The sequence below is a fragment of the Uranotaenia lowii genome, chromosome 3 (assembly GCF_029784155.1).
Source record: "Uranotaenia lowii strain MFRU-FL chromosome 3, ASM2978415v1, whole genome shotgun sequence".
In the NCBI taxonomy this organism is placed as follows: domain Eukaryota; kingdom Metazoa; phylum Arthropoda; class Insecta; order Diptera; family Culicidae; genus Uranotaenia; species Uranotaenia lowii.
In genome coordinates this window covers 338,741,144-338,752,961 of record NC_073693.1, presented here as the reverse complement: position 1 = coordinate 338,752,961, position 11,818 = coordinate 338,741,144, and the positions used below count along the sequence as shown (strand labels likewise).

The 11,818-nt window shown below is 37.2% G+C and overlaps 1 protein-coding gene across 1 annotated transcript; it reads left to right on the top strand.

Moving 5' to 3' along the window:
* Positions 1–11,401, top strand: LOC129755456 (uncharacterized). The gene is made up of 2 exons (XM_055751960.1): positions 1–356; positions 9,756–11,401. The coding sequence occupies exon 2, from the start codon at positions 9,771–9,773 to the stop codon at positions 11,166–11,168; it is 1,398 nt and encodes a 465-aa protein (XP_055607935.1). The 5' UTR covers positions 1–356; positions 9,756–9,770; the 3' UTR covers positions 11,169–11,401.
* Positions 11,402–11,818: the final 417 nt, after the last annotated feature.

Below are 11,818 nucleotides of genomic sequence, written 5' to 3'. Positions count from 1 at the left end.
AAGCCTTTGGCAGTTGCGATTTGCGATCGGTTCGGGTTGGATGTTTTTAGTTTTGGATTTGAGCGAGTTGATCGAGGCGTCAAAACTACTGAAAATCGGTCGTGTGCTAGATAGTTGAATCAGTGCGTGGGGAAAGTTTTCGAGGTCACAGCCCAAAATTTGAATACTTGTGCAATATATGTGGTGACAAGAGTGCAGTGATTACCGCATCTTTAGCATTGTGAGAGATTTTTACTATCCGTTCCCCAGAGAAGTGGGATTTGTTTCATTACGATGAATGGATATTATTCTACGGAAAGATTGGATTAAAGTGGCTGATTACGAAAGTACCGAAAATCGGTTCAAAGGATTTTACGGTCAGTATAGGTTAAATTGAAAAAAAAAAGTTTCGAATTTCATTCAAACCACGTGAAACAGACTATCGACGATGGATCGTTTTGGTTTGGCTTTTCGCTAAAATATGCGTGTTGTTCGGAGGGTTTATGATCTTGGAGACCATCTGGACAATGTTTGCGGCATACCGCTCCATGGTTCGTTAAGGCAAGGCGCTAAACACGGCAAATATAGAACGAAATAACAAATATTGGACCAGGCACTTCTTCAAAAAAAAAAAAAAAACTTCTTGGGGCTAGATTGCCGAAAAATTGTTTTGTTTTTTGGCCCATAAAAGAAATATACAGAAGAATCCCGCTATCCGAGGTAGTCGGGGGAAGGACCACTTCGGATTACACGAAATAGATTAAAAATCATATCCTTTTGCTCTGGTTTTACATATTATCCAGGAGTAAATACATGGATCTTGAATGAAAAATGTGTCTCGGATAACGCGGAAGCTTGGTTAAATGGGGTTTTACTAACCCTTTTTTCGAATCCATGATTTCTCTGCATAAAAAACAAACCTCACATTATTGACGAATGCAGAGTATATAGGTACATAACATGCACACAATTCAGAAGTATTTTACATAGAATAAAAGAAGCTTTGCATCCAGCCAATGAAGGAAATGTAGTGAAATTTTTACTAAGTGCAAATTTATTACGAAAAATTTAGTTTAAATTTGAATGTAATTTCAGCGTGACGTCACAACGTTTGCAAAACTTTGTATATTGTATACGTAAATTCTACGGTTCATTGCGCAATTTGAAAATAATAATTATACCACCAAGTTCAGAATTTAAATCGCTTCAATTTGGAAGCAAAAGTATTTGTATTGAACGAATAGTTATCAAAATATAAACAATAGAAATCGTGACGTCACAACGCGTCACTTTTTGATTTTTTTTTCAAAACCGTATTTTTCTGCTCTTCTATTCGATCAAACTTTATGAAAATTTCAGATAAGTATCGATTTCTTACAATCAACAAATCGCTGTTTTTGATTTTTCGAGATTTTGATTTCAATTTATTTTAGAGCGATTTAGTTTCGTAACATCACACACGGTTTAGCAAATTGTTGTGACGTCACAAAATTTTAATGTGATTGGGTGATGAAATAGATCCATTAATTCTCAAAAGTTAAAGTGAATTGAATCTAAAATGACCCATATAAGCAAATGAGGTTTGCAACACTGCGCACTTCAATATTATTCGAATATTGTTTGATTTATGTTTGTGAGATCACGTGAATATTATTAAAAAAAATCTACTGACTGGGTGAAACTTATTCGTAAACGCGTTTAAATGTGTTTCCGGAATTTTTCAATATTTAATTGCAAAGGTAAGGCAAAGTAAATGATAATTCAAAAGCCTTCGATCTATTGAAAGTTTTTAATGGGCACTAGAGTGACGAAATCAGGTGGCTTATGAAATTTTCAAAAGTTAAAATTGATCCTAGTTCTAGAACAAAGTCCATTGCTAAATTGGTAAGATCGGGCTACGGAAAGAGGTGGCGCAATGAGCCTGACATTTGTATGGAATTACAGTAATTTTTCGATTTTATCACGGTCGAAAAAAAATTCGCCGTAAATATGGCAAAACCGTGAATTTGGCGAAACTCAAAATTAAAGTGGTAAAAAGTATTTTATTGTTTTTAATCAATAAATTTATAATGTTTTCAATGGTGGAAACGTTTTGTATCAATAAATTTTGATCATAAGATGTAATTATCAAAGATTACTAAACACAGTGGATCGATTTCAGTTCTAATTATTCTTCTCTTTAGCAATTTTAAGATTTTTTTCTTGAATTAAAAACATGTAGAATATCAGTTTTATAGTCTACATGTAACTAAAGTGAATTATTAAGTTTTTATGGAAATTTAACAGCCGTTATGTTATCTCTTATGTCGATTTTGAAAATGAGTTCAAAGAAAAATGCATCTAAAAAAATTCCTCTGCAAATTTCAATATTTTAATCTTTACACATTCGATTAACTAAAAAGTTTACCTTTTCGAAAAATATTCATTATCCATTCAGACAATACTAAAGGCTTTACAATCAAGATTGCGCACGCCATACTTCGAAATCAACAAATTAAACAAAGAAATCAGAGGCACATATCCCAGTTTTGCACAAATTTCTTAAGTCTCAATCGGCCGATTTGACTTTTTAAGAAAATTTTCGAGACCGTTCAAATTCAAGTTCAAACCTAGTTAAATTTTTGCTGAAGTTAATTTAAGTCAAATCCGAAAGTTTTCCGGTACCAGCCCTACAAGGCGGAAAAATTTTCAAGAGGTCTCAAACCTTTAATTCAAAAAATGATTTGTACTGTCTTCCTGAAATGCTGTCGGCACAAGTTAACTCTTAATGTTCCTAATCAAATGGGGGCAGTCGTTACATGCAGCTTTCAATTAAAATTGCTAAAAAATTACCATAGTTTTTATATGTGATAACAAAGAATTTAACGTTTTATTTGGTCTAAATTTCTCCAATGGTTCAATTCACTTTTTTTTATTTCAATCTACCCGTTGGAACTGCTTCCGTACGCCGGACTAGTCTGAACATCAACGAAACAGGTTAGTTTTGACCACATTCGGCGATGGAATTTACCACTTATCAAATATTGGGCAAGGGAGCTTCATGGAAGAATCATCTGCTAGTGAAATTACACCAAATATATGAAAAAGTGAAAAAGAGTGCAACAAAAGATTCAAAGATCTGTGGCTGGAATTGGTTCCTTTTCACGATTTGCAACACTCTGCTGGACCTAAAGCATGGTTTTCAAACACCTTTGAATTCGATTGAATATTCGTCTTACCAATACGGAATGTTATATTGGCTTTATTTAGGTGCACAGAATATGGGACACATGCGCAGAATTAGGAGCAAACAGAAAATTGTGCGCAGAATCAGGGCCACATGATTTTTTCCAAATATTTTCCACATTTTTGCACCAAAATTAACTCTCTTTATTTTTGCCGTTAAGTTTGGTAGTTGGCCCAACTGTAAACAAAATTTTAGGCAAATCCATCGTAAGATAAATTTTTTATAACTTAAAACATTTCAAAAATCCTTAAACGTGCAGAATTAGGGCCGTTCACGGTATTCCTGAATTTTTCTTCAAAATATTTGAACTTTAACACTTTTCATAGGTTTTCAAATTCCTACCCAAATATGATTTAGAACATCAGTTCGAATAAAATTTCGAACTTTGAATTATGTGGGCAACAACTATTATAGATACAGATAAGATGGAGATCAAGTTTATATGATTGACTTCGAATGTGTTTTAGTCATAAAGGGTGATACGGTCAAAATTTGGTCAATATCAACTTGACGTATTTCTTTCAATTTTGCATTTAGAAAACCTAAACACCTCTCATTTTGAAGGTGTGTGTGTGTGTAGAATGTTGCTCCTATTTTGATTTTGGAATTCACTCTTCAGTTGTCAAAATGCCGTCCAAGGAAGAAGAGCAGCGTACTAAAATTTTGCTCGCGCATCGCGAAAATCCGAGCTACTCGCACGCAAAGCTGGCAAAATCGCAAATCAACCGTTACAAATGTAATTAAAGTGTTTGGGGAACGTTTGTCGACAGCCAGGAAGTCTGAATCGAAGGGAAATCGAAAACCGGAAGCCGCTGACAAAGACAAAGAGAGTTGCCGGTAGTTTCAAGCGAAACTCTAACCTCTCTCTCCGAGATGCCGCAAATAAGCTGGGCGTATCGTCTACAACCGTGCATCGAGCCAAAAAACGAGCCGGACTATCGACTTACAAGAAGGTAGTGACTCCAAATCGCGATGATAAACATAATACGACGGCCAAAGCGCGATCCCGGAGGCTGTACACGACGATGCTGACGAAGTTTGACTGCGTGGTAATGGACGACGAAAACTACGTCAAAGCCGACTACAAGCAGCTTCCGGGACAGGAGTTTTATACGGCAAACGGAAGGGGAAAGGTAGCAGATATTTTCAAGCACATGAAACTGTCAAAGTTCGCGAAGAAATATCTGGTTTGGGAAGCCATCTGTACCTGTGGCTTGAAAAGCAGCATTTTCATAGCTTCCGGGACTGTCAACCAAGAAATTTATGTGAAGGAGTGTTTGAATAAACGTCTGCTGCCTTTCCTGATGAAACACGGTTGTTCCGTACTGTTTTTGCCGGATTTGGCATCTTGCCATTACGATAAAAAGGCCATGGAGTGGTACGCTGCCAACAACTTGCAGGTGGTTCTCAAGGACAAGAACACTCCCAACACGCCAGAGCTCCGCCCAATTGAGAAATACTGGGCTATTGTCAAGCGGAACCTAAAGAAAACCAAAAAAACTGCTAAGGACGAGCAGCAGTTCAAGGCAAACTGGCTTTCTGCGGCGAAGAAGGTGGACAAGGTGGCTGTTCAAAATCTGATGGCAGCGATTAAGCGTAAGGCCCGGCAATTCGGATTTGGAAAAGCGGAAGCCTAACTTAATATTTTTCCTGAACTTTTACTAATTAAACTTGAAAAAGAAATTTAATTTTGACCGTATCACCCTTTATATGAGATTTTACGATTAGCATAGAACATGGAATCTTAACAACTTACAAAAATATTGTATGTTGTGATAAAATGTGAATAACACAAAAAAACACACAAATCTTCGACAAAGCAGGAATTTGGTAATTCCAATTCGTGTTTTACCAATTTTTATTGTTTGGTAGGTAAAAATTATTGGTTGTTCGGAAAAAAATATTGTCGCTGAATTCCCAAACCGGAGTTTTTGTCAACATCGGCGACTGTGACATCACTGACGACATTTCATGTTAACCACACATCTATAAAACACCTTCCAAGTGTCAGAACCAAACGAAAGAAAGGATTGCCGATTGCCGAAGTGTTTGGTAAATTTTTCATCGTCGGTGGTTTTTCAAGGTTGCCTATTACCAGCACGAAAACTTCGGATTTCAACTGCATTGACAATAACCGAACGTTCGATGAATGTTCAATAGATAAGCTTTAAACAGCTCGTTCGGTGAATACTGTGGTGTTTCGGTAATAAATACCAAGCATATATTTATCTCGCAGATTGTTTGGTGGAACTTTTTTTTCTCATAGTATACCGAATGCCGGACTATCGTCCGGCATTCTCTAAACATTTCCTGCCCAGTGTATCCGGTCAGCCTTCACCACCTTTTGGATATTGGGTTCGCCGTAGAGTCACGCGAGTCCGTGGTTCATCGTTCGCCTCCACATTTCGTTCTTAACACTCGTCGCTCGAATACTCTGAGTGTATGCAGGTCCTCCTCGAGCAATATCTATGTCTCGTGCCCGTAGAGAACAACCCGGTATGAGCGTCATATACAGGTTACACTTCGTGCGAGGGCTAAGTCTTCTCAACCGCAGTTGCTTGTGGAGTCCATAGTAGGCACGATTTCCGCTGATAATTGGCCTCCGGATCTCACGGCTGGTGTCATTGTCTGCGGTCACCAGTGAGCCGAGATAGACAAAGTCTTCGACTATCTCCAGCTCGTCGCCGTCAATCGTGACCTGTTATTACTGGAAAAGCGGGCTCGGTCATCTTGGACGTATTAACCATCAACCCAATCCTTCCTGCTTCGCGTTTCAGTTTGTGATAGATCTCCTCCACAGCCGCAGTTGATCTGCCGACTTTTTCGTCCATGAATTTCCATAGCCGTCACGGTCGATCGTGTCGTATGCGGCTTTGACGTTGACGAATAGATGGTGCGTAGGAATTTGATGCCCACGGCATTTCTGGAGAATTTGCCGTAGTGCGAAGATTCGCCGGCCTGATGACATTCCACGAATCTGTTTGCTTAAAGCGTTAGGCGGCGGAGTAGGATTCGGGACAACACTTTGTAGGCAGCATTGAGGACAGTGATTGCTCGGTAGTTGTCACAGTCCCGACAAATTTGACCCTTCTTGCAGAAGCTATTTTTTTCATGCAGTTTTCTTTGAATTCTAAAATCGACATGAGAAATAAACACTGTTAAATTTCCATAAAAAATAATAATTCACTTTAATTTAATGAACACTATCACATTGATATTTTACATGCATTTACTTCAAGACAAAATCTCCGAATTGCTGAAGAGAAAAACAATTTTTTGAACCCAGAGATGGGTCTTGAAATTTAAACATTTGGATTCATATCTCCACGAGAAAAATAATTTGAACAGAAATCTATCCATTGTGTTTAGTAAACTTTGATAATTACATCTAATGATCAAAATTAATTGTTACAAGGCATTTCCACTACTTAAGACAGTATAATTAATCATTCAAGACGATGAAAATACATTTTGTCACTTTAATTTTAGGTTTAACCAAATTCACCGTTTCGCCATTTTTTGAGCGTGAAAAAACTACTGTATTGTTTTTTTTTGAATTTTTGTATTTCTTTACTCGATTCAAAAGAAAAAAATGAATAAAAAAAAATTAACAACAACTTCAAAGTTAAAAAAAATCGAATTTTTTCAATTTTTAGTAAATTTTTGTAATTTTTTGTTATGTTAGTTTTCACAACTTTTGTAATTTTTTTTATAATTTTTCTTTATTTTAAAATTTTGCAATTTTTAGCATTGTGTACACTTTAAAAAAAATGTCATTCTTCGTTTTGTTTACAACTCGGTGTAATTTGTCATTAAAATTGATTTCTTTTCCTTTTTTTTTATACGGGATTTTCATCCTCTGGGATGATTCATCCCTAAAGTTTCTTTTCCTTTTTTATTTGGTTTCTACATTACGTCGTTTGGAACGATTTGTGATTTATTTTACAAGCCAACTAGAAACATTTCATATAAAGCCACTGCACAATTAGGAAAAAAGTGTATAAACCGCGAAGAAATTCAATATTTTTCCACCTACACAAACCAAAACTATGAAAATATACTTTATTTTATTTTAGTTTCAAACAAGGCACAAGCCTACGAACGGAGATATAGTCCCTTTTTAACCCTTAATTTCTCATTATTTTGTAAACAATCCAGAAAAAACACTGGTTTGGACTAAAATTTTTTTAATAAAATGATATCAATTTTTCTTTTTTTTTCTTTTGAGAAATAGAATGAAGGCTGTTTAAGCCACAGCACGCATCATAAAATGTTGTTAAGGCTTTTCCCCTGCATTTTTCAATTAATTCAGAAAAAAACATGTTCAGACTCGAAAACTATGAACCAAATGAGACCTATCTTGCGTGATTTTTTTTTTCGAGGAATAGAATGGAGGCTGTTTGAGTCACCGCCCGCATCGTAAAATGGAGTCATGGCTGTTTTAACCCTCAGTTCCCCAATATTTTTTTCAAATATTTTAGCCATAACTCCATTTTCCGATTATTGCGGTAGCTCCAATAGCCAACTTTATTCGATTCCTTGGAAAAAATTACACAAGAGAGGTCTCATTTGATTTTCATTTTAAGTTCGAACATGCTTTATCTGAATTAATTTAACCTTCCAAAGCCGTTCGCTAAAAATTCGTTTCGGGGAAATTTGAACTGTAGTTTGATTTCGTTCTCCTGGCTGCAAATGTTTACCGATTTTGATGATATTATATTCATTGTCTAGGTAATTTATTCTAATTACTCAACATTTCAAAATAAAGTTGATAAGTATTACCAGATTATCATAAACTGGTCCAGAAAGTAAAAAGTCCGAAAAATCAATTTTATTTTTAAAATACTCATAACTTCTGACAGCTTTTCTGTATTTAACTGTTTTATTAATGTTTGAAATTGTCAAGAATCCATCTATCCGACAGTGTATAGATATGTTGGGCTCCAATGAAAGTGTTGACCGCTATGACTAATCTTCCGGTAGAAAAAAATCTTACTTTAAAAAAACGACATCCAATTTTGGCTTTGCTTAGCTGTATTTCATTTCCCAATAAACCGATTTTCAAAAATTAAATTTTAATTTTTTGGCGTTGATTTTATCATTATTTTCATAGAACATACTTGGTTTGTCAAAATTACCAGTTCATCAGTATATTGGAATGATGATAAAGATGTTTGAAAAGTGCGTTTCGGGTCATATTGACCCGAACGGCTTTGGAGGGTTAAAAAAATTGGGAAATTGAGGGGAAAATAGCCATAGCTCCATTTTCCAGAGCGTGTGGTGGCCGAAAAAGCCTTAATTCAATTCCACAGAAAAAAAAACTAATAAGATAGGTCTCATTTGCTCTAAAATCTTCCAATATGAATAAGCTTTTTCTGAACTATATTTAAAATGTAGGGAAATTGAGGGTAAATCAGCCATAACTCCATTTTCCGATGCATGGGGTGGCTGAAACAGCCTTGAATCGGTTTCTCGAAAAAATTGCATAAAATAGGTCGGATTCGGTCCAAAATTGATTCAAAACTGGTTTCCAAAAATACTGTTAAGTCTAAAAAAGTAGGGATTTAGCTAAAATTTTTCACTGATCAGTTATTTGAGCCAATCTTCAAAATGTTTATGGTCGGTTTTCGATGTTTTCCCATACATTCTTTTCCACTCTAATATAAAAGGTATTTTATGTTTTCGCCTTTGAAGTGCTGACTATGTTTAAAATTCCTGAAAACGATATTAGGACAAAATTGGCATCATTTCAAACACAATTGACAAAATTCTCCAGCGTAAAGAAATCAACAGTTTCGTGATTTCATAAAAAACATGAGATTTGCTGGATCTAAACCGTCCTAAAATGTGATTCTTTACAAATTATTTCTAAACAAAATGAACAACAGTTTTTGGCAAAAAACCTTTATACATACAACAGTGCATAAGTAGGTACCTACTTAGATTAGAACACCATAGGTTGAATTAGAAAATGTCCAAACGAACCCCGATTGTTTCCCCCATATCTGACAGCTCTTTGTTTGTCATTAACAAATGCGAACTGCGGTGTGCTCATTGAAGACATTGTGATAAAATGTAGTCCGACCTTGACACCGGACCGGCAGTATTCATCCGCCTACAAATCGCAGCGTGTTCTACCTCACAATTTGGCAGCGCATTCAAATTATCCATTCATTCGGATTCGATTCGATTCGCATCACACTCGAAAGCACATGTTTTGTTTCCGATGACAATTTTACCAATTCCGGTAGCGCGTTTTTTTCCTTCTTAGCTTCTAATGCGATTGGATTGGAACTAGGCATAAGCCTATATGTGAAGTTTATGTAGATGTTTGAATTTGAATATGCTGTGACACGTATAGCGTGTCATATGTTGCTCATAAATTGAATTTAAATTTGGTGGTTTGATGCATTTTTTATGACCTGGGAAGCTAATTGACCTGATTAGATTGCATGCTTTTATATTCAATTTTTTCAGCGAATGACAAATGGTTTCACTTATACCTCTCTCTAATTTGATGTTTTCTCTATCGTTTTTTTTTCATTCACAGAAATAAACGACGGAAATGGCGCACCTCCCGATAGTTGCGCTGTTATTCTGGCTCGGTGTGGCGAGCGAGGTGTGTACGATGCACATTCCAGAAGATATGGAGATATTGGAGGGCTACGAGTTGGAATCAGCTGGAACGGAACTCAACCCAGAGGATGACTTTTATGAGAGGCGCAGTTTGTTGGAACCGTTTTTCTACCGTGCGATACGAGACAAGCGAGAGATTCCTCCCTATCGGGTGTTGGAATCTCCCGGTTTGAAAAGTCATTTCAGACCGAGAGATGAGGATTTGAATGCTGAAGAACATAACAGGAAGCGAAATCGTCGGAGCACCGAAGTGGAAAATGTTAGCGAGGCGGATGAAGTGAAGCCGACAGATCAGATGCCGAAAGCAGAGAAGCACACGATGGGACAGCGAACGATAGAAGCGTGGGCAAAGACGCCCTATCAGGTGCAAAAACCGACGAAACAGGAATCACAGGATGCCATGGATTCGGAGGCAGAAGCATCGATGATGAGCGATGGCATCAAAGCGAGAGCACCACGAGTCAATTTCATAACTCAGAAAAAGTCTATCTCAGCGGAATCTTCAGAAGCACGGGAAGATAAAGACAAGATCGTTCCAGAACTGTACAGGAAACCGCTGAATCGTTTGTATTACGACTATCCGCATCAACTTTCGAGGGTCTACGACTCTTTCCCGGCGTACTCCAATTCGCCGATGTATCCGAAAGTCTACAATAAATATGACGAATTCCACAGGGACATGATGGATAGAATGCATCCTCCTTCTCCACATCGATACGACACATACTATCAACGACGCTACGATAATGACTTCGATCCCTATTTCCCACGATACTCCTATCCATCGTACTACTACTATCCAGATAAACGATTCGATGTCCCATATTACTACCGAGATCGAAACCACCTCCTCACAAACGACGTGATGGACACTCCCTACGTTCCTCCTCCAGTCTACATCCCATCTCGAAACCGAAGAATCATCTACTACGCCACTCTCCCGGAAGTCGTTCGAACACCTCCAAACGTTCGACTGCACAACTACGTCAACAAATACGGCAGCTCCACCAATACGCGGTACGATTCGCTTTATCCGACGAAAGCTCCCTACAAATCGTCAACCCAAAACCCCGACTCAGATCGCAAGGATGATAAGTACGTGAGCTCGACGCCGATCAAAATCGTTCGGGATCTAGCCGGGCAGGAGGGAGCCTATGGTACCAACAGTAACAATAACAATAACAACAATAACTCGGGAGGTCGTCGGCAGTATCAGCTCGGCAACAGTAATGGCGGAGGACGGCTGGGCGATTCAGGCCGAGGCGGTAATCACTATCTGCCGGATCAGGGCCTGCAGGATCGGTCGTACTTCGGACGATATCACTAGAGAGAATTACATATGTATCTGTAACTTAAACTGCTAATACTATTTAATACCAGTTAAGTGTAGTTTTGTAGCGTTTTGTAGTACATGATAGGAACCCCAATAGAAGCTAGAAGTGACCTAGAATAGATTTCATTGTGCATTTGTATCAAACATCTTCATACCGAACAATAAACATTTGATTAATAAAATAATAATAAAGAAAATGTCAATGTCTGGCCTCGATAAGTTTCTAGATTCGTATTTGCTATTGAAGTATACTTCAGGCTATAGGCTATTACTATTGCAGAACACATGTGTCCGATATCATGTTTCCGATCAAAGAAAGTAGTTATTAGAAAGAAAACAAGGAGCCTGGATCCAAGTACAGATTTAGCTTAGCACATATTCACATCGAACTCAACCGAATAAGAATCAAACAAAAAAAGTGTAATTCTTAGCTTATCGTTTTTTTTTCTAGAAATCGAAAACATTATTTCGAGCCAAAGCATTCATGAGTGGTACTTTTTCGACTTTTCTCATATTTGTTTGGTTTTGATCACCGCACTTTTTTGTTGTTTCTATAATTAATATTTTTTGGTGATTTACGGCGAAAAATAAAACAGCTATTTTTTACGTTTCGGTTTACAGAATTCCAGCCATCCTCAGAAAAA